Here is a 25,000-nt window from a genome sequence, read left to right on the forward strand (position 1 = left end):
GGTTCTCCTATTCTGTTTTGCGTAGTTCCGGGTTGCCTCAATGTGCTGTGGCTAATTTAAATAGGGCCTGATACAGCTCCGTTTGTGGGCGTTGGGGTCGTTGCTAGTGTAATCGAGTATCTGGTCCGTATGTGTGGTCTTTTGATATACGCTAGTCTGGAGTTCCCTGTTGCTTTTGTGTTCAACCATCATGTCCAGGAAGGGTAGTTGGTTGTTGTTCTCTTCTTCTTTTGTGAATTTTTCCCCAGTAAGGATGTTGTTTATGTGTCATTGGGTTTCTTCTAGTTTTGTGTGTTTAATAATCACAAAAGTATTATCTATTTATTGGACGCAAAGTTTAGGTTGTACAGTGGGGAGCGCTGTCCGTTCTAACCTTTGTATTACCGCTTCTGCAATCAATCCTGAGATTGGGGATCCCATTGGTGTTCCGTTGATTTGTTTGTACATGTTGCCGTTGAAGGTGAAGTGGGTTAAGAGGCACAGATCTAGTAGTTTCGTGGTGGTATCCTTATTGATGTTGTTGGCATACAGTTCTGAGGAAGGGTTACCAGACCCAAAACGTTAACTTCGATTTTTTCTTTACAGGTGCTGCCAGACTTGCTGAGCTTTTCCAGCAACTTGTTTTTGTTCCTATACTCAAAAGTGAGCAATGAAGGCAAGTGCGCTAAACAACTTCTTAAGCACCCCATCTATCTGTGACACAAATTTGAAAGAATTATGTACCTGAAACCCTATGACTCTCTGCTCTACAACACTATCCAGGGCCCTATCAATAATTGTACACATCCTGCCCTTGTTTGTTTTAACAAAATGCAACACTTTGCATTTATCCAAATTAAACTCCATCTGCCACTCTTCAATTCATTGACCCAATTGATCAAGGACTCTTTGTAATCTTAGATAACCTTCTTCACTGTCCACTATACCACTAATTTTGGTGTCATCCTCAAACTTACTAACCATGCCTGTTGTATTCTCATCCAAATCGTTCAAAGAGATGACAAATACAAGTGGACCCAGTACCAATCCCTGTGGAACACCAATAGTCACAAGCCTACAGTCCAAAAAAACAACCCTCCAGCACCACCCACTCTGTCTCCCACCATCAAGCCCATTTTGTATCGATCAGCAAGCTTAGCTTGAATCCCATGCGATCTAACTTCACTAACTTGTCTACCATGCAGAATATTTTCAAAGGTTTTACCAAAGTCCACGTAAACAACATCTACTACTCTGCCCTCATCAATCTCCTTGGTTACTTCCTCAAAAACTCAAGCAAGTTTGTGGGACATGATTTCCCTCATACAAAACCATGCTGACTGTTCCTAATCATTTCTTGCCTCTCCAAATGCACATAAATCCTGTCTTTCAGAATCACTTCCAACAACTTATCCACCATTGATGTCACACAAGTTTATAGTTCCCAGGATTCTCCTTCCAGCCTTTCTTAAATAAACATTCATTATCTCTTTCAAAAGGAAGAAAAAGACTTTCTTAGAAAAATCACAACATTTAAAAGTCAGTAAAATTGAATACATTTGAAATTCATAAGACAATTTCAGTTCAATGTGTTCTCACATACACATGGCGTGATTATGTCTGAAAACAGTTAACAGTGAAGCAGAACATCAGCCATCAAAGGAAGCAAAGATATCCTGACTGTACAAGTCAGGAAAGATTAATGGCCCATGCTGGACAGCTATTTGATACTTAGGATCCACACATCACCACCAGATTGAGTAAACAATGGATTGTACAAGTTTAGAGCATCAATTCACTCCCAGAAGCAAAGATTGCAAAACCAACCTAGGCTGCTTGAACTTGATACCAAACGTCTGAAAATCAGAAACACAATTTCTACATTTGCACATGACACCAAGCTGGGGTAATAAGTGAGGATGTGGCACAGCCAATATGGAAGAGGACTGCAAAAAATTAGTGAGACACTCCTTAACTGACAGAACAGAAAAACAGTTGGCAAATTAAGTTTGACAAAGAATAATGCACTGCCTTACATTTTGCTTTGAAAAATGCAGACGTCACTATTAACTGGTAGGTCCAAGTCTGGGTGGGGTGGAGGAACTAAGGGACTTTGGGAACTAAACATAACAATGAATAATGTTTTCTGAGCTCTTACTTGGCTCAGTTCACATTCTCCCAGTGTCTGAACGGGTTTCCTCCCACAGTCCAAAGATGTGCAGGCTAGGTGGATTGGCCATGTTAAATTGCCCGTAGCATTCAGGGATGTGTAGATTAGGTGGGTTATAGAGGATGGGTCTGGGTGGGATGCTCCAAGGGTTGTTGTGGACTTGTTGTGCCAAAGGGCTTGTTTTCACACTGTAAGGATTCTATGAGATTGTATGGGAGGTAAAAACTACTTCCAAGTGTCTTTTATTCTCTCAAGGGCATATTGAATAATTAATGGTGCATGGATTTTTGCGAGCACCCACAGCTCTTAGGTGTGGCTCCAAAAGTTAGCTGCCTACTAACTCCTGAAGCTGCTTCTTGAGGTCTAACAGAACATAACAATTGTTCACAACTTCTCACTGGCTCCCCAAATACACAGATACCACATAGTTTACTGACATTTCATCAGTTCAGCTGGATGATTCTTTTCTACATGGAGCTGGTTTCTGTCTCGATTTGTAGTCTGCTCCAACTAACTGTGGCCCTGGAATTGTTCTTCAGTAACCTATTGAAAACCTTTGCAACAAGGCCTGCTCTTGTTCCTACGTAAAATTGAATGCAACTGTGGAATCGTCAAATGTAGCAAACAGCAGTGGGATTTAAATGTAGAAACCCAATGTTCACCAATTGCTGGCTCCAACTGTACAAAAGTGTATACAAAGAAAAAGGATTGCTCTTGAAAAAAAGGCGAAGGGCAACCTAACAGAGAAATTTAAAATGGAAAGATTTTGAAAGAGAATGGCTCCTCGTGGAGAATACCAGAATCAGAAGTCAAAGGTAAGTCACTAAGAAATCCAATAATTAATTCAGAAGAAACTCCTTTGCCTAAAGTGCAACGATAGTGTGAAACTCATTACCGCAACAAAGTGGTTGAAACAAAAATGCTGGATTGCGTTGAAAGGCAAGTTGAACCAGAATGAGGGTACAAAAGGTCTGATAGTAGATTTTAGGTCAAGAAAGATGGCAGTAGCTAGAGTGGAGAATCAACATTAACCTGGAACGACTGGACAAAAAGGTCTTTTTTTCTTGTGCTGTATACTTATGTAATCCTGTGATACAACAGCAAAATATTGCTATTGTTAAAAATCTGAACTATGAACAGAAAATGCTGTAAATATTCAGCAGGTCTGAGAGCATCGGTGAAAGGAAATGCTGAAAGATCATGACCTGAAATGTTTCTCTCTCCAAGGATGCTCTCAGATGTCCCATGTATCTCCAAGCATTATCTGTTTTCTTTCACTTTGATCACTACCTTATCATTGTCCAGTCCTGTATTAGAAAAAAAACAGCAATTTCTACATTTTCAGCGTATCTATGTTCTTTGCACTCAATTACTTACTTCTGGAATGCTATTCTATTGTTAAACATGGCAACCAATGTATACACAGCAAGATCTGACAAATCACAATGTGATTAACAATTTGTTAATCAGTTTTGGTGTTGCTGGATCAACTTGGTTAGGTCATTAAGACAACGACCACTCCTCTTTGAATAGTGACATCTTGAACAAGTAGATAAGTCATTGATTGAAATGCTTTCCTAAAAAAACAGTAACTTCAACTATGCAGTAATACTTCACTACGGCACTGAAACGTCATCTTAGATTGTTTACTAAAATCCTGCAGTGGATTTTGAACCAACAAACCATTACTTCATTTAAATGTGCAGCCACTGAGCAAGAGAGCATACGTCAAGCTACGGCAGAGATAATTTGCACAGGCACACTTTGCTCTTTTAGAATATAATTCTCTTTTCATCAGAGTTACAAATCAGTTTGCTTCAAAAATGTGAACAAATTATACTGACTTAAAGCTGGGGAACAGCTGTCCCTATTTTAGCACAGAAACTTAAAGTTACGTGAAATGGTACTCAATGTTTTAAAAGCTTTTCTTCTCTTCATTTACGAGCTATGTGGCTTCAGGATCTGCTTCAGCACAGATCAAGAAATGACTTAATGAAGAACTTCACTACATTAAATAGCATCTATACAACCCAGGACAATTGTGGTAATCATTTTGAAAATGCCTTTATTCAAATTTTTAAAATCTGGTTAAAATTACATTTTGGCATTAATTAGGCAAATAATCAGTTTCTGGCGTCAGTTCCTATACTTTTTCACCCTTTCGTTTCACTTTAATTTTTCAAATCTGTTTTCTTTCACTTTGATCACTACCTTATCATTGTCCAGTCCTGTATTAGAAAAAAAACAGCAATTTCTACATTTTCAGCGTATCTATGTATCTATTTTCAAATTAAAGTGGAAAATGTGTGTTACTGCTACAGAAAACATTATGGATATTAATTCCTTATAGGCAATTAATAAGTGGCAACAGCTTGGATAGAAGAAAGAATTTTCAAGTAGCTGTTTGCACAGTCAATTTTGGGTCAGGACCAAGCGGCAGCAGATGGTGCAGGATTACCATCTTTCTTCAGTACTGAAATTTCTAGCATTATCAGGGAAAATTGAAAATGAGAAAGGGGTAGAAAAGCTGGTCCATTTAGTCAAATGAAATGGACTGGACTCATGAAATCCGATTTAAGACTGGAATTGGAAATAAAAGGCACAATGTTTTAGTACACCAATCTTGAAAGTTGCCCCCTTATACAATAAGCACCTAAACACTTTTCCATAAATTGATCACTAAATTTAATGTAATTACCCATTTAATTAGCCCCTCCAACTCTGACTGTGTTTTACTGCGAAATTCCATTTCCAGTTGTATAGGATTGATTCACCTGGTGTAGCTCAGAAGCCCCAGTTTAGCAAGGTAATCTGTTTCGCTGCTGCAGGGGAAGATGGGTATAAGAAACTGCATGATTTGTTGGTCTTTACAGAACAAGTTAAAAATCCTCAACAATGCAGACATTTATTCACCTCCTGAACAAATGATTTATTATATAGTCAGAGGATTAAGTTACACAATAATTAACTGCAAATATTTTCAGATTAGAGAGTTAACAAAAGGGAAGGAGTCTGGGCAGAAAGAGAAAAAGGTCAGTGGAGCACCTTGAACTATTTTACGTTAATCTAGTCAGAGTTATTGCCAACTGGCTGAGAGGGTACAGAACAGGTGGCATGACAAGTTTCTGACCCTCTGAATTGCACATGCTATTGTGGAATAAAAGAATGGAAAACTACCCATCTTCTTGCTGCAATTCATTTTCAAACTTCTTTTATAAGGAACATAACTCATAGCTGAAATTTCCCAGGAGTCCTTGCAATGGTCTCAAGCCTAGACAAACAGGAGGCTGGAAGAACACAGCAGCCAGGCAACATCCTGTTTGTCTGTCTGTCTTGGATTCCACATCTGCAGTTTTTTTTTTGGTCTCTAATGGTCTTAGCCTGAAATGGATTTACACCACAAACAAAAATAGAAGTACTTTGTTTGTTTCTTCAGAAGAGTCATACCAAACTCAAAATGTTAACTGTTTCTCTCTCCACAGATGCTGCCCGACTTGATGAGTTTCTCCAGCACTCCATGTTTGTTTCAGACTTCCAGCATCTACCCTATTTTTCATTTATTATAATAGAATTGTAAACATCAGAATTAGGAGGAGTAGGCCATTAAGTTCCCTTAAGCCTGCTTCACAATTTGATTAGTTTATGGCCAATCTGATTTTAGCCTCTACATTTCTGTCTAGTCCCTACACCCTTCATTAGTCAGGCATCTAACTCAACAGTAAAATGTTTTCAATTACCCAGCCTCTCCAGTATTTTTTATGGAAGATAATTGTACAGAATAATGATCTGAGGTAAAAATGTTCTCCTCACCTCTGCCTTAAATGGTAGGTGTTTTATTTTTCAACTCTGCCCCCTAGCTCTAGTCTCTTCCACAAACAAAGGCATCTTCTCAGTATCTATGGAATTAAAGCGTTATACCAAACAACCAGCTCAGAGACTGAATCAGAAATAATAGCAGAGTGTGTTATTGTTTAAACAAAGTATTCTTGAAGAAATGCAGGCCACCTCAAATACAATCCAATAGAGAACAGGCAGTGGTCTATCAGATGGCAGTTTTGTTGGAGTACCGAATTACAATTTTACAAGTGGCTCATGAAATTCCAATGGCAGGTCACTTAGGCATTAGAAAAACACAGCTAAAACACAAACATTTTTATTATGTGGCGGTGCTGGTGTTGGACTGGGGAGGACAAAGTCAGAAGACACACGACACCAGGTTATAGTACAACAGGGTTTATTTGAAATTACGAACTTTCAGAGCGCTGCTCCTTTGTCAGGTGAAGTTACCTGATTGTGTGACTTCTTACTGGCCAGGATTATATAAAGATGTATTCAAACTCAACCAGACTGGCATACAGGACAAGTACTTGGGAGATCCCAACCTTCAATTAAACATGCACCTTTAATTTCAAACCCACCTTCAGAAGAATCACTTAGCATGGTCTTAACAGATTTTGCAGGATCGCTATCTAAAACCAAAAGTGGAAACCATTATCATTTCCTATCCTGAAGCAATGCCTTTTATTAAAAATATGCTGCACAAGTGGGGTGAAAACATTAGTTCAATCTTTTATTGACATATTGATTGCCCAAAGAAATAAAATTTGAACCTTGATTATTTGATCTGATTGCATGTTACAAATATGTAAAGAAATGAAAACAAATTGTTTTATTTTCAATTTACTACTTCTGCTCATCACTGACAATCTCAAGGTGTATTGGAAATATGCCATCAGACTTTAAAGACCATGATTAGAGCTTACTGTCAAGAATGTTCTAATGATTGGTATAAGGGAATTTCTTTATGACTGATTCACATTAGGGACTCTACTAATGAGTCCACAGTTTAGTCATTTTGAATTAACAAATGGACATGAAGTGAGGGGACCCCTTAAGGGGAAATGATAAACAGAATCTTAGAGACCACACTTCCACCCTAAGTTATGAATTTCAGAGAGAAACTGACCGAAGTATGAGAGCTGGTGAAAAAGCATTTGAACGGTGCTCACCAATAAAAATTAGAGCAGACTGAAAAGGCCAAAGTTAGAAATTTTGTTGCGGGAGACAAGGTGATAGTTACCTGTCGCTGGGGAACCAATAAAAGCAAGGTTCACTGAACCTTATCACATCAAAAAGACACTCAATGATATGAATTATGCAGTGTATCCTCTAGGAAGGACAAACAGTCAACGAGTGTGTAATATTAACATGTTGATAATATACAATAGGATTGGTCCTATGTTGTCAAAACCATCAGATTTAAATTTAATTGGGTTTTGGTATCAAAGTGCCTAGTTCAAATCGATTGGCTAAATTCAAAACTTGTTGGCTTGGCCTGTTAACTGTACTGCCCTTCTGATACAAATGTTTCAATGTGGGCACTCTCTGTGTACTTGCAAACTTTCAAGCTGCTGCTCACAGACATCCATTTTAAATCTCTAAGTATAGAAAAAGAACATCATATTTTAAAGGGATCATGCAATGTTTCCCCCTTAGCATTATACAAACACCAAATTCTAACGTACAGCCTCCCAATCCACAAATACTCTACCCAACTTTGCAACACAAGAGGAAAGTGTACTTACATAAGTGAAAGGTGCAGGAAGCATGACAGAAATATCACAGCACTTGAAGAATGAATCAGACATTGAAACATAAAATGTTGACCCTCCAAACTTCAGATTGGAAAACACAGACGGCCTTAAAAGGTTAGACAACATCTTGCAGAAAACTATCAAAGTGACTTACAAAGGCTATGACAGAACTGCAAATCAATGTGTGGAAATTGGCCAGAGAAAATGGTTCTGGTTGTTCATGGTGTTAGAAGACTTGTTAAAAGGATATTTGCAAATTGTGCTGACCGATGAAGCCAAAGAAAAGACAGCTTTTGTAGTCTGGATGGTTTATCAACGTCAAGTCATGCCATTTGGAATGAAAAATGCACCAGTAACATTTTACTGATCAACCAATAGAGTGACTAAAGGATTATTTAACTATGTCCTGGGAAGAATATTTGCACCACTTGACTAAAAACTGTTTTTTACAAAGAAAAAACATGTTTAAGAATCTGGCTAACAGTGAATTTGATAAGGCAAAGGTGACTTATTTGGGCCCACCTCACTGTGGGAGAAGACCAAGCAGCACCTCACGAAGTAGAAATACAAGCTATTATGGCTTCATCTGTGCATAATACACAATTTTACATTTTGTTTATGTTGGCATAAGTGGGGTCTATTCCAAGATTGTTCTAAGATTCTGCATTGTCTTAGCTCATTAAACAAATTTGTTGAAGGAAAGCAGAAAATTTGATGGATACAGGAGTGTCGAAGTACCTTTGAAAACTTGAAAGCTATGCTGATAATCACAACAGTTTTAGTCACGTCAGATGATGACACACTATTCAAATGGGCTACTGATGCAAGCACCATTGGTATAGGGGCTGTTGTACTGTAAGATAAGGAGAGGGGAAATCAAACAGCCTGTCAGTTATTTTTCAACTAAACTGACCATATGTCAATAAAAATATTCAACTGTTGAGAAAGAAACTAGGCCAAAAGAGAGACTCTGGGTCATGTGATGGTTCTTCAGAGTCATAAAGTCATGGAGGTCCACAGCACTGAAAAAGGCCCTTTGACCCATCACGTCCACACTGTTCAAAAGCAACCACCTAACTATTCTAAACCCATTTTCAAACACTTGGCCCATTGTCTTGTTTGCCTTGGCATCACAAGGGCACATCTAAATTCTTCTTTATGTTGCGAGGGCTTCTGTCTCGATCACCCCCTCATTTTGATATTCACATCAGCAGCAATGTGGAGAAACTGTAACTTATATGGACCGAAATCTTTTGCTTTTCTGAGCAAAATTTGGGAAAGTTACTTACAATTGTTTCAGTGGAACGCAATTCTCCAACTTTATTATTTTAAAAACATCACGTGCCTTGGGAAGAAAACGATACCATGGACACTGTATTGAGAGTGGATTTGAAGGACATGGAGTGATTTGCTGCCCATGAACTGATGTAAAGTATTCTAACAGTGTAACTCATTTTATTTTCAATGTCAATATGCTGCTACTATTATTGTGGCATAGCAGCAGTGCAAGAGAAATAACGAACCCTTGTTATATCATTCAACCTGTAAACACATTTGTTTAATTCCTTAGCTTCTTTTCTACATCATTTGCTTCATTAAATAGTTAAATAGATATCTCCCTTTGCAACTTTTCACCCTGCAAAAACGCAGCTTTTACATCAATAGAATTACATTCACAAGCCTATGCTGCCAGAAGAGCTTGAGATGATCACCAAGAACATCTTCCTGCAGTAGAAGGAATCCAGTCTGTCATCTCATCATCATGTTTCTCTATGAAACGCTGAGCTATTAGTGTGGCTTTAGTTTTAAAAGCCTCTTCAGGGAGTACCTTTTCTGTGCATGTCCATCTCTATGGTATCTGGTGACTCTGGATATATGCAAAATTCTTTACAGCATTCCAACTCTCTTTATTTAGCATCCATTACTAACTTCTCTTCTAGCTTGTTTGCTGCCACTAAGTTTTATCAATCAATCATCAGGATTTCTACATGTGGTAATTCCAGCCTGTTTCATAGTCAATGCTCTTGTCAAACTGCTCAACCTCCTATTTTGTTCTGGACTACAAGATCTCCTACTCCCATGATCAGAATTCCATTCACAAGCTCACAATATTTTCCTAGGGGCATATTCACTTCCAGAACTCAGACCATGATTCTGGCCTTCCACATCTTCACTGCATTTTGCCAATCCATGTATTTTGTCTCCTGCTCTTCATTTTGCACATTTAACAAATGTTTCTATTTTCCACAGGCTTTCCTTGTGCTTCCAAGTACATGGTATTCTTCCATTCACTGACCCCTTCTGTTACTGTGAAACTAACTTCTGATTGTTCTCTGGGACAAGTAGCCTTGTCCTGCATCTCTATATCATTATGTCCACATTCAGGAAGCCTTTCAACTGCCATCATCAAATCCTCATATTTGTCCAACATATGAGCATGCAATCTGCATGGTGCTTCATCGCCTTTGATGGTTTGTTCAGATTCTTGAAACGGCAATGAGGTTACAGACTGTTTCAAAACATTTCTGCTGATGACCCACTGTATCTTTAAAGGCCCATTGTTGATCATTACCTGGACATTCCCAGGGTTCATTCTGTTGATACCATTTCCCAATTCTTGCTTCTGTTGTAGTTGTCAGAGGTATCCCATCACTATTTTCAAGATTTGCATTTTATATCAAAGCCAGACTTTGTTTTCTCTTTAAGGACATAACCCATGCCCAGACAGTTACCTCATTTGTCCATTGACCATATGACTCAGTTTCATAGCACATCAGTGGGAAATTGTGTAGTAACACTTATTTCTAAGAAGAATGGCTGATACCAGATATAACTTGAATTATTAACTGGTATGAATTCAGTTTCCAATTCTCACCTTTCAGCAACAATTTCCTACCATCCACGTCAAATGGGAACCAAGCTAACTGATGAAACCAAAACTAAGACACCTCTCTTTGTGGATAGTTTATTCAGTCTTACAGCTCTTTCCAACAACCAGTACCACCTATTGGCTATTTGTATCTACCTGGTGAATTAAAAATCAACTAACCTTTGCTCAACTATTTACCGTATTAACAACAAAAAATCAGGAGGGGGCTAGCACCAAATCCACAATACGAGTCTCACCTTTTGAATGCAAGGTATGGAAATATGACAAATTTCTATTAAGCCTTGAATCATGTTTATGTATCCAGAATTTCACCAGAGTTCAGATGGTAATGAGCAAGTCTACTCAGTGGTGCTAAAGGCAAGAATTCCAGGCCATTGCACACTATAAGCGGTGCCTCTGGAAAAGCAGGTATTCTTGACAAACACTGAATACATTATAACAAAGTAATGCCAAGATGAGAAGGATCAATGGAAAAGTAAGAGAAGTGAGAGATTGCTAAAAAGAGCATGATATTAAAAATACACAGCAGGATAGAATCTGTCGGAGTGTTTTTCAATGGAAAAAGATCGAGAGTATTAACCAAGGAAGAGTGGGAGGACGGTGCCAGCAAAGCAGCAGGGAAGAGAGACAGAATAAATTACATTGGACTCGAGGAGAATCTCTCCCCATGGAAGCCAAAGGAATTGGGACAATATTTCACCAGCCCTACAAACTAAGTCTCAAGGCACTTCAATGACCTTTAAACTACGATGTGAGTGTTTAAAGTAACCATGGAATAACCACTGAAGAAATACACTGACATTTTTAAAATTCAATCATTACTTCTTTATCAGTTCTGATATATAAAAGACTATGCTCACTGAAAAATACATTTTTTTAAATTGGAATGATTCAAACTTTTTCAGTTGTACAAGATTCTGAGGCAATGCAGAATCTCATGCCTTCAACATTTTGGAGTTTCCCCAATGGTCTGCAGAAAGCTTGTTAGAATACTCCAGTACATGACATAACAATAAAAAAATGTAGCAGTATGGCTGCAAACAGGACACAAAGAGTTGGGGTAAATGAGCATCGCTCAGATTCGAAAAGGCCTGGAAGGATTGTACTCCAAGGACAAGAATTAATACTAGGTCAATTTTTGATCTTTGTATAAAAAGGTAATTGCACCGCCTATGCACAAGTTCAAATCAAAAAAAAATTACTAACTGAAATATAAGAGTTCAGCAAAGTATAGATTATTAGAAAATGGGTTGATTTGTGGCTAGTAGTTTGAGTGTGACTGTCAAACGATATCTTGTGACATTAAGGATCCCTAGTAAAATTTAACCCAAAGTCAGTCAGGGGCCATAATACTTCACAAAAGAGGACAGATGAAGGCCAATAACTTCAGCCTCAGGATATCACAGCACGAGTTCCTCTTAGGTCAGTTTGTGCCACATGTTTTATCAATGAACCTCCTTCTATCATAAGGTCAGTGGTACAGGGCATTGGTTAGGCCACTATGGAATAGTGTACACAGTTCTGGTCTCCATGCTATAGGAAGGATGTTGTGAAACTTGAAAGGGTTAAGAAAAGATTTACAAGAATGTTGTCAACGTTGGAGGGTTTGAACTATAGGGAGAGGCTGAATAGGCTGGGGCTATTTTCCCTGGAAGGTCAGAGGCTGATGGGTGACCTTATAGAGGTTTATAAAATAATGACGGGCATGGATAGGGGTGAATAGGCAAGGTCTTTTCCCCAGCGTGGGGGAGTCCAAAATTAGAGGGCATAGGTTTAAGGTGAGAGGGGTAAGATTTAAAAGAGACCTAAGGGGCAACTTTTTCACGCAGAGGGTGGTGCATGTATGGAATGAGCTGCCAGAGGAAGTGGTGGAGACTGCTACAATTACAACATTTAAAAGACATCTGGATAGGTATGTGAATAGAAAGGGTTTAGAGGAATATGGGGTCAAATGCTGGCAGATGGGACTAGATTAATTTAGGATATCTGGTCGTCATGGACAAGTTGGACTGAAGGGTCTGTTTCTGTCCTATATATCTCTATGACTCTACATGATGAAGAATGCTGATGTTTCATTTGTGATCCAATTTGTGATTCTACTGATACCGAAGCAGTTGCTGCCCACATGCACCAAGACTATGATAACATTCAGGCTTGGGCTGATAAGTGGTAAGTAAAATTCACGTCAATAAGTGCAAGGAAATTATCAGAAAAGAGAGAATCTCACCTTAACAATCAAGAGTATTACTTAAACCTCCTATCATGATCATTCTGAGATTTACCACTGATCAGAAGCATAACTGGATCAGCCACATAAAAGCTATGGCAACAAAACAAAGGTGAGGAATTCTACATCAAGTAACATACTTTGATTCCCCAGTAACATTTCATAATCCAGAAGACAATTCAGGAATGTGGTGGAACATCTTTACTTGATGAGCATGGCTTCCACAACACTTAAGTAGCTTAACCACATCCAAGAAAAAGCTATTTGCTTGATTGTTATACAATCTACAACCTTCAACATTCACTCCCTCCACCTTATACACACAATGGCAGCTGTATTCACCATCCACAAGGTGCACTGCAACAACTCATCTTGGCTCCTTCAATAGCACCTTCTAAACCACTGACACATACCGCTTAGTAAAAGGTTTTGTACACATAGGAACACCATCACTTGCAAGACTCCCTCCAAGCAAAATACCATCCTGACTTGGAAACATATTGCCATTTCTTTACTGTCACTGAGTCAGCATCCTATAACTACCTCCCTAACACTCAGGGTATACCTGACAATGTGAACTGCAGTGGTTTAAGACCACCTTCTCAAGAACAATTAGGAATGGGAATCAGATGCTGGCCTTGCCAGTGATACTTACATCGTGTGAAAGAATAAAAGACAAAGTGGAATTTAATGGACTCTCAATCATTAGCAATGCAATGGAAGGGATTATTCACTGAGGACTTGCAAAGGAATAAACCTGCTCATTGATACTCAGTTCAGGTTTCATCAGGGTCACTCAAATCCTGACCTCATTACAGACTGAATCCAAACATCGATAAAAGAGCTGAACTCCAGAGGCGAGATGATATTAAGGCCTTATTTTACTGACTATAGCATCAAGGAGCCCTAGCAAAACCAGCATCAATAGGAGTCTGGGAGAGAAACTCTCCACTGGTTGGAGTCACACCTCGAACAAAGGAAGATGACTATGGTTGGTGGAGATCAATCATCTCAACTCCAAGATCACTACAGGAGTGCCTCAAGACAGGGACCCTAGCTCAATCATGTGCTGATCAATCATCTTCCCTCCATCATGAGATCAGAAATGGGATGTTTGCTGATGATTACACAATGTTCAGCATCATTTGTAACTCCTCAGGTACACCAGGACAGTATGGAACAAGAGCTGGACAACATCAGGTTTGGGCTGAAAAATGGCAAGTAATGTAGAAGGTCAAGAATTTTGATTATCTGGGCATGGAAACAAATACAGTCAGAAAAAAGGGGTGATAGCAGTTTAAGCTTTCTACAAGAGGGCAGCGTGTCTACAACTGCCGCCATAATTCTTTCCAATGGGACTAGCTAGGTAGCTCTTTTGGGAGCCAGTACAGACACAGTGGGTTAAATGGCCTCTTTCTGCACTGTAAGTCCTATGATTCTATGAACTGAAGAACTTGCAATGAATTGGTACTAAACATTGGTTTAGACTGCAGTCGAGTACTGACAGCAGTTTTAGGCACCACATTATAAAAAGAATATTTGAAGTCATAGAACAAAGCATGCAACCACCTGTATAATGCTAAGGAAATTAAGTTTTTATGTAATTGACAGATGTATTATTACTAAACTAAAAATACAGAAAATGAACGAGAGATATTTGGAAATATAATAGATTTTGAAATTGTGAAGAATTTTGATGACAAGTGAAAGAATTTCTTCACTAGCTATGCAAATCAGTGAGAGATGTAATTAAACTGAAATCATGACTAGGAAAACGATCAGGACAGGAGTTAGCAAAAAAAAAAAGCTGTTCACACAGGATAGTGAAACATGAAATACTTGACCACGGGAACCGCCTTAAAACTGAGACAAGGATGGCTATGGAATTCATTGTGGATTGTTCAGCTTTAAGCCAGCATAAATCCTGATTTCATTTTAAAAAACAGTTCGACATTGAAACAAAAGCAAAATACTATTTTGAAATTATTTCACTGAATATAGGCACACTGCCTGAGCCAATATTTGTTGCCCAAACCTGACTGCAGTTGAACTGAGTGGTTTCGTCAGCCATTTCTGGAATCACAGGAAGGCCAGACCAAATAAGGATGTCAGTTTTTCTTCCTTAAAGCATATTTAGTATTAGATTATTTTTTGATTCCAATTCTCTATAGAATTTAAGTTTCACCATCTACCATGGTGGGTTTCATACTCATGTCTTTAGAACATTGGACTAATAACCCAGAACCCCAGGTGCTGGACAGATAAAATAAAAAAAGAGAGTCAGAAAATGCTAGGTGTATAGTACGTACATGAAAAATGAGAGTTTGAGAAGCCATATTTTTAAGGAAAGTGTAGGGGCTTGACTTATACACACACAAGTAATATTTTCAAGGCAGTATGATCTAGTTGGAAACTGCTGATAATAACACACCATGGTTGCTGGCCATGGTTCTGAATTGACTGCAGAATGGTTGTCACTGGCTATTACTGATGATTCATGAAAAGAACAATTGGAAGAAAGGTTCAGTTTGCTTCCACCACCTCACTCCTAAACTTCCACCACACTCCTGAATCGTGTCTTATAGATTGTGAAATGCTTCTGGGGAGTCAGAAAGTATGTTACTTGGTTCAGAATGCCTCACTTTTGTTTTGTTACTATAGCATTTACATGGCTAGTCCAGTTATGCTTCTGATCAATGGTAAACCTCAGAATGATCATGAGGTATAAGGTAACAATGAGGATTTTCTTATCAAAAGTTGGGGATGGCGGAGCGGGGGGTGGGGAACCAGACCTACACATGCAATTTTATGTAAAGCTAAGACTTGTCTACTAAGAGCCAGGGTAGAACTTTACCTGGCATTGACTAATACTTGAGTGGATATGGCACTTGGGAAGACAGGCAACATCTTTAGAGGGGGAAAACAGAGTCAACATTTTAGGTTAATTGGCAAAAATCAGATACTCTGAGCCGCTATGCTTTGCCAGCTTTCATTGTTATTTGTGCAATTACATTGCTCGAGTAAGCCTTCACTGCAGACACAATGTCACAACACCCTTTCGCTATTCTAGCAATGAATTTCAGTTATAATTCTAACTTCAAATGTTATCATGGAGCAACAGATGATATAGGCAACACATGGAACACTTTTCCATTTCAGGCACTCTTGATCAGCATCAAGAATTCTCAAGGTAGGTACAAAATAGGTTAGATGCAGAGTAAAGTTTTCTGCTTCAATACCATTTTATCTCAGAGGACCTCACCTATTGCATCAGTGAGACATTTCTATTTTCCACTCCAGCCACCCTTGTGGCTTTATTTGAATGAGATAACCAGTTCAGTGCCAATTAATCTTGGGTCCCAGAAGTGAAAGAACTTTATGCTTCACCCCTAGCTCTCTATGTGTTTATTTTACTATTCTATTACATAAACCACTGGGATCGAAGCTCAAAACACACTCAGACCAAGACTGTCTAATAAGTTTTAAATATCAACATATTTTTGCAATACTTGAAAAGTACAAAATCAACTCCCACCATTACACATGTTTAAAGCAGCAAAATATCAGTGAACTTCACAGAGACATAATCAGAAACAAAAGACTGAGAGATAGTAGGAACTGCAGATGCTGGAGAATCCGAGACAACAAGGTGCAGGGCTGGATGAACACAGCAGGCCAAGCAGCATCATAGGAGCAGAGAGGCTGACGTTTCGGGCCTAGACCCTTCATCAGAAAAGGGGGAGGGGAAAGACTGACACTGAGCTAAAGGAAATCTGGCAAGACAGATGAAACAGTTGGTCATAAAAGTGGGTTTTTAAATATGGTTTTAAAAGTTGAGAGGGGAAGCAAGGAGTTCAGTAAGAGAATTCCAGTTTGTGGCAGCTGAAGATGTAACTGTAATGATGGGCTGGAAAAAAGACAGTGCTGTAAAGGAGGGCACAGCTGAAGAGTTCTGTGAGGAAAGAAATGGCGAAGAAAGTTATAGATACAAGAAGAGGAGCAATATTGGGATTTAAATGTGAGTATGAGAATATTAAATTGGAGGGGTGAAGGACCAAAGCTAAAGTAGGTCAGCAGGACTGAAAGTGTGTGCAAGGCATCGTGTGGGACAGGATACGGTCAACAGAATTTTGGATGAGCTTACATTTACTATGTGTCAGATGGGAGACCAATTCGAGACCATCAAAATATTTCAGACTGTAGCTGACAAAGGTAGAAGTGTGGGATCATTCGCAGGTGACCTGAGATAGGGCTAAGAAGGACAGTGTTAAGAAAATGAGAAGTTGCAAGTCTATGACAAGGAGAGCATATGCGGCTGGATGCTCAGGTAGAATAGGATGTCACGGTTATCAACAGGATGGAAAACTACTGCAGAATTCCAAGTTGCAGAATGATATAGATGGTCTAGTGTGTCAGCCACAAAAGATTAGTATGCAGGTATTGCTCATAACCAAGGCGGCTACTAGATTGCTATCTATTAGTATGAAAGTGTACAGGGCATTGGTGAGACAACATCTTCAAAATTACAGTATTGTTCTACTTATTTGATGAAGAATGCTAATGTGTTGGAGGTGGTTTATTAGATTGAAACTTTGGAATAAGTGGCTTATCCTACAAGGACAGGTTGAGTAGGCTTGGCTGGTTTTCACCGGAAAAGTGAGGAATAACATTTAAAATGTGTAAGATCCTGAATGTTGTCGACAAGTTGGGCATGGAAGGGATGCTTCAACTTTTAGGGAGTCCAGAATTAGGGGACACTGTGTTAAAGTTAGGTGTCACCATTTTAGAACAGAAACGAGAATTTTTCTGAGGGCTGTGTGACTTTCAAACCATCTGTCTCTGAAAAGCAGTGGAGACAGGATCATTAAATATACTTCAGGCAGAAGTGGATAGATTTTTGTTAGCCAGGGGAGTCAAAGGTTATCGGGGTGGATGGCAATTAGAAATACAAACAGATCAACCATGATCTTGTTGAATGGTGGAGCAGGGTTGACAGTCCAAACGATCTACTTTTCATTTTTCATAAGCTCATACATAATACAACTTTCCATTTCTTTCCCTACCCCTATACCTTGTGTTGTCACAGATGTCTCATTAAATTTAATAATTTCATTGAAAATGTTGACAATAAAGGAAAATGAATTCATTATACTTCAACAGGAAGCATTTCTGAGCAATCATATTGAAAGGGTGGGGTGTTGATGCCTGCTGCCTTACCTTACTTTTGTTCTTATACATCTAACACAAAAGGTTCTTACAAATGAATTTTTGTTTGGCATATGCAATTCTTAAAGTATCAAAATGCTTAATGACTTCTGTTTTAGTTTTTCAAACTGAGGAGAAAAATTGAAAAGTGCTTCAGCATTTCATGTTAAATGTACAAAATAAACAACACACACCCAAATATATTGAAAAGGATGGCAGATTTGAGTTCTGTGTCGTATAGAAGTATTTCTGTATTTAGTGCGCGAAATGTAAGGATTGGTTAGATTCTCAAAACAACAAAATATATATCCATAATAATTTTTGTTATTACTATTAAAATGTTTCTACCAATATTACATCTTCCTCAATCCTCCCATGTGCCACTGCAGTAAATGAGGGCAAGTAACAGGTGGAATGCGACTGCAAAGTAGAAAACGAATAATTAATTCACATTTTGAATATGGAATCTGTTCACTTGCTGCTATAGCGACTTTAATATTAAGTTCTTCTGGCCAGAAACAAAAGGCAGTTTTATTAAAGAAACAACTATCAGTGCTTGTTTCATTCAACTCATGGGAGGTTGAACTTTCACTTCTAAAACTGACCTTCAAATGTACATAATACCCATCAGGCTGCCCAGCAGAAGGGAAAAACAGAGCTATTGCTTTCACTTGGAGATAAAGGAAAAGACCAATTTTATATTCACATGTCACTAAGAATTGAATGAGACTTCTCTCCTCACACGGGGAAACTGAGAGGATTGGAATGTTATACTTTTGATGTCAATATCGAGAAATCATCCTATTAGTGAACACTGAGGAAATTGCAGAGTAAGTACCACAAATATGACTGATTGCTTTTTCTGAGAGCTTGGATGACCTCATTCTTTTATCAATTAGTAGTGGCCAGATTAACAGCGAATTGTGGTTCTCGTGTCATTGTTTCTGTGTGTTTGAGACAGGAAGATTAAATATTACAATGTGGAAAAACAAAGTATTAAAACATTGTTTCTAGTAAACTGGAATTATTTTCTATTCACTTGTGGGAAGTGGGCATCATTGGCATGCCTGCATTTATTGCCCACCCCTAGTTGCCTGCAAAAAGGTGGTGGTGAGCTGGCTCCTTGAACCAGTGCAGTCTGTGTGCGTAGGTAGACCCACAATGTCCCAAGTGAGGGAAATCCAGGACTTTGACCCTGTGACCAAGTGGCTTGGAGATGAACTTGTAGGTGGCGGTGTTTCCATGTATCTTCTGCCCTGATCATTCTAGATGGAAGAGATTGTGGGTTTGGAAAGTGCTAAGAATCTTTGGTGAATTGCTGCAGTGCATCTTGTAGATGGGACATACTGCTGTAACTGAGAGTCAGTGGTGGAGGGAGTGGATGCTTGTGGATATGGTGCCAATCAAGCGGGCTGCTTTATCTTGGATGTTCTCAAGCTTCTGGACGGATGTTGCAGCTGCACTCATCCAGGCAAGTAGACTGTATTGCATCAAACCCGACTTGATTCTTGTCGATGGTAGCCAGGCTTTGTGAGTTACCCGCTGCAGTATTTCTAGCCCCTGACATGCGTTTGTAGCCACTGCATTTATATGGTGTGCCCAGTCAGTTTGTGGACAATGGCAACACGCAGGATATTGAAAGTGGCTGATTCAATGATGGTAACACCACTGAATGGCAAGGGGCTATGTTTAGGTTGTCTCTTATTGGAGATGGTCATTGCCTGGTATTCGTGTAGCACAAATGTTACTTGCCACTGGTCAGGCCAAGCTTTGAAATTTCCCAGGTCTTGTTACATTTGAACATGGACTGCTTCAGTACCTGAGCACACCCAAGGCAACACTCCTTCCCCCCTCCAACTGTACACCACCGTGCTGCCACGTCTGTCCTGTATTAAGAGAGAACATGATGTGGAGGTACCCATGTCTCTCTCTCTCACACACACACAGACACATTCTCTCTCTCTTCCCAGCCCCCACATACTGACATGCACACACACACGTAAATCTATGGGGTGAATTTGTATTTGCAGATACTTTACATTTTGTTCAAAAAGCACACAATTTATACAGTCAGTCAATGTGGCATTTTATAAATTCCTACTTTAGAAATAAAACCAGTCTAACTCCAAACCAAAACACAAACAGATTCTAGCCAAGGTCTCACACCTAACATGCAATGTCTGACCTAAAATGTCACCTCTTCTTTACATAGGTAAAACCTTTAGTTCTCTCAGGGCAGTGACTTGAAATAAATTCGGGGATTAATACATACATATTAATCAATTAAAACCTCCTAACTGATTAAAGATTTAACAGCATCTTAGATGAGTTTAGTACATCCACATTAGTAGTGTGGCCCTATGATCTTTTACTTGTACATTCTGTGTCTGATACCACCTCGCTCACAAAACACCTGAAGGAGAAGTAAGGCTCCCAAAGCTTGTGAGATAACAAGGTGTAGAGCTGGATGAACACAGCAGGCCAAGCAGCATCAGAGGAGCAGGAAAGCTGACGTTTCAGGTCAGCTTGTGTTTTACTGTTGGACAATAACCTGGTGTCGTGTGATTTCTGACCATATCCAAGGATGTATCTTACATCAGGCTGTTGCTTGACTGGTCTATGAAAGAGCTCTCCTAATTTTGACATTAGCCCCAGATGTTATTAAGGAGGACTTTGCATGGTCAACAGGTCTGTTTTTTTACATTGTCATTTGCAGTGCCTAGGTCGATGCCACATTGTCCATTCGGTTACTTGTGACTTATTTCTTTGTTGAGACTTCATAGCAATTGATATAACAGACTGGCTTGTTTGGCCATTTCAGATGGCAGTTGAGAGTCAACCACATTGCAATGGGTCTGCAGTGACATGTTGACTAGATGAGGTGAAGATGTCAGATTTCCTTCCCTTAAGGACATTAGTGAACCAGATGGGTTTTTCCAACAAATGGTTTCATGTAATTTCTTCATTCCAGATTCTTTTTAATTGAATTCAAATTCCACCATCTTCCGTGGCAGGATTTAAACCCAGGTCCCCAGAATATGAGCACCGTTTCTGGATTAATTGTCTAGTAATAACACTACTACTTCATCGCCTCCCCAAAATACGTCAAAAAAAAAATTGCAGCCCATGTTTTTAATCACTGCCCATTCCCAAAAGAAATTGGGTTTAAATCACTGCAGCATGATGGAATCTAAAAGACATGATCTAACAACATAATTCACACCCTGGGCAGCTACATTCAGCACCTGGTTTTGGCCTTAGTAAGAGCACTAAGTACAAGTGAGTGCACATCCCCTGGAGAGGGTCAAAAAATAAATAAAATGTATTTTCAAACATCTCCTTGAAAATCAGATAGAGCAGCATGCTACATCAAGCTCCACAATGAAATTGGTACCTTGAACCTCTCCTTCGTCACAATCCCCTCGGGCATCTTGCCCCACCCCACCCTCTAGGCATTTACCTGACTACCAGGGACCAATTCTTACCGATTACCGATTAAGCCTCCTGCTTAGCCTGCCTGGCAGTCAAGGGATCAGTTAAAACATGGTGTGGGGTTTTAAGGTAACCCGAGACTCACACTGACATTCACAACATTGTCAGAGGTGTATGTGTGGGGTCAATCAAGACCCTTTTTATTTCTCCGTTCGATTCACTTCCCAAATGATCACTGCCTTTGTCTGTCTTCCTCCTTTTTAAAGTGCTGCTGTTTTGACCTTTTTGCTCCCAAAGTTCCAAAACAATGCAACAGCTTAAAAATAGTAATTACTGCCCTTGGAGTTCAAGGAATTCAGTTCCAACACTGAAAATACCTCAAAAAAAAAAGGAGCAGCTCTTACAGCCACAAATTTTTCCCATCCTCCATCTTGAAATACGACATTTAAAAGGCACCTGGATAGGTATATGAATAGGAAGGGTTTAGAGGGATATGGGCCAAATCCTGGCAAATGGGACTAGCTTTATCTAGGATATCTGGTTGGCATGGATGAGTTGGACCGAAGGGTCTGTTTCCATGCTGTACATCTCTATGACTCTATTAATAGATCTGCAATCTGTATCCCATTATAAGCTGTTACTTCCTGCCTCATGAATCTGCACCCTTTATACTGCAGGCTAGCTTTAAAAAAAATACACAAAGACATTACTGCACTTGCACCATGTAGCCAGAATGTGGACATAATAATAAGAGAACAAACTTTCTTTTTTAGAACTGCACTTTGGCAGACAGTACACACACTGGAAATGAGTATCACTTCAAATACACAATGTTCATGATCTTTCCAATGGACGAAGGAGACTGCACTCCTTTTCAAAATTTTATCATCTGCACATCCAATAATTCAGTGAATCATAGGGTGCATTACATGGCCAGCTTTACTCCAGAGCTCATCAGTAACAATTTGCCTTTAAATACCACCTTTAACATGAGAAAACGTACCCACGTACTTTACAGGACCTTAAAAAAAAAAATTCAGAGACACCCACACACTTCAACTGAAAGTGTCAAACTTGCACCTTTAAGGCAATGAAAACTGTGTTGGAACTTTGCCACTGCCGCACCCATCTAGAACTACACAGAGATCATGTCAGCTGACCTTTCTTATGTCGATGTACAGCATGTAGCATTATTGAATGTCAAAGTCTGGAAGGAAGGAGTAAACCTCACCGACCAGCCTGCTCAATTTTGTATCAACAAACGGAAACTTACTAAAACATCAAAAGTCAACTTTTATCTGTACAGAACTTTTGATACCGAGGTGCACGTGATCTACAAAAACAGATTTAGGTTTAACCACATGTAAAATGTTAAAAATTCAGTCCAAGTTTAACTGTTAAAATATGTAGGTTAGCATGTAAATTGATGGGAGGAACTCGCTGATATTACAGGATTCAAGTGTATTTCTTTCAACAACATTTGGAGCACATTTTATTGCCAATTGAAATATCATCAGTATATTTTGGTACCTGACCAACAACTGCGCAAACTCATTTTACAACGTAAACTGAGAGATTCAGGAAGATTTAATGCTATCACAATTTACAGTAGATATGAAGTAACTTCCATTTTGCACCAATACTGAACATGCAGTGCGAATCAGGAGACAAGCCCTGTATTAAACTTGCAGCAAATCAAAGTAATCTGAAAATTCTGTGATTTGATACCATAAATGCTATTCTGTGCGATAAGCCTGGTTTTGAAAGCATGTAGGGGGGCTGCTGGATCCCATGGAATGTTTTACATTATTTAAGTACCTTTAAGGCAAAGATTCTCTATTCCTCACTCTCTACTCACTTATACTTCAAATTTGAGACAGCTCTAATACAGCCACGGGCAGAGCTAAGAAGTGTGAACATGGCTCTGCCCGGTTGAAACCCAAACTACAGCTGATGGTCTCAAAGTGTAGTGGAATTACTGTTTTTTGAAGACAGAATTATAATCACACCCTGTGCATTTAACTTAAAACCTATCCCAGGAGGCCCTACAACTTAAATTATTTATAACTCATTTTGCAAAGAAAAAGGAACTGTCAGCCGAACGGCTGCTGCTATTGTGCTAGCTGTCATCTCTAGCTCTCTGACATTGCTAAAAGGATATTATGTACATGCTTGTGTTGTGCAGAAATTTTTGAGAGAGCACAAAGGACCAAAACAGCAGGCAGGTATCTGTATAATATTACCAATATGATGCATGATGTTATTACAATCTCGCTACAACTTTAATAACCACTTGTATTGTGAATGCATGGTAACCAAATATGAAAATTATAGGAACATTGATAACACAATTATATAGTGCATTAAGCAGCACATTCAAAATTTAATACATTCTCTATCTGTTGTGTTGAAAAGCAAGCACTGTCAACGGAAATCCAATCTGAAGCCACAAGGGCCATTTACTTCAGCACCATTCGATTGTACAGTTCAACACACCAGCAATGATGGACATTGTTTTGGAAGGTCAGACAACACAAGCAACAGTTCAGGCTATTTCAAATCATTTCAAAGCTGACTTTATCACAAAAGATAAAAAAGTGGAACACCACCACCTTTCCTTTCATAGGAAAGCGCTCACGTGCCTGTATGCACATCATCAAAGAAGTTAAAGGCAAAGGTGAATTATACCAAATCAGGTTACTGGGGCTATAATACATTAGCTACGAACGCAGAGAGCAAAAATGAAAACTAGATTCAAACCGTTGCTTTCTACACTTTCAAATCATCCATTGAGAATTGAAGAATTTCCTAACTTCATTTTACTGTAACACTTCAAAGTAATGCACCTTTGCTTATCTAACTTGAAACATAGATTTGAACTTTTTCAGTTAGCATCATTTTACCTGAATACAACCGCCACTTGTGGAAAAACAGTCAATAAAATAGTGTCTACGAGTAAAAAATGCCAGCACAGTCCTCCAGCGAGAAGTTTCAACTTCATTCTCTCGCGAGTTCAGCTCATCAGCCGAACTCCGTTTTGCACACTGCTTCAATCTCTGCCCAGCAGAATTCAGTCCCGCACCGGCATTGCTTCTGTTGGGACGCGAGTACAAAAGCGACGTGTTGTTGCCGAAGATGTAATTCATCTCTGCAGGTGGTTGCCGGGCAGAGTCTACCACTACCAGCTGCCGAATGGAGCACGTAGAAGCAACAGCAGACAGAATTACATCAGCATCACAAAGTACAGCAGACAGAACCTAGCTACCTGAACAGTTAAAAACGTTGTCTGGAAGTTCCTTAGGGCCGGGGAATACAGAACGAGTTTAAGACTATTGACAGCACAGGCTCTTTGAAAATCACAGTGCAGAGGGCCCTAATTAAATGTAGCCTTGCTTTCTCTTTTCCATCAACTGTTTCTAGCAAAGCTACAGAAGAATTAAAGCCTGTTGTTCCCTGTGGGTTTGTAACTATTTTGAAAGGCAGATGCAAGGTCAATTAACAGG

At 39.2% G+C, this 25,000-nt stretch overlaps 1 protein-coding gene across 1 annotated transcript in view; it reads left to right on the forward strand.

Annotated features, from left to right (window-relative positions):
* The window catches only part of LOC109923085 (disks large homolog 1), a 167,978-nt gene that overhangs the window by 3,069 nt on the left and 139,909 nt on the right, over positions 1-25,000 (forward strand). The window contains exon 3 of the mRNA XM_048604550.1: positions 24,565-24,634. Within this exon, the coding sequence (XP_048460507.1) occupies positions 24,565-24,634 (70 nt within the window). The remainder of the gene's footprint in view (positions 1-24,564; positions 24,635-25,000) is intronic.

The sequence above is a fragment of the Rhincodon typus genome, chromosome 13 (assembly GCF_021869965.1).
Source record: "Rhincodon typus isolate 14 chromosome 13, sRhiTyp1.1, whole genome shotgun sequence".
Classification (NCBI taxonomy): Eukaryota; Metazoa; Chordata; class Chondrichthyes; order Orectolobiformes; family Rhincodontidae; genus Rhincodon; species Rhincodon typus.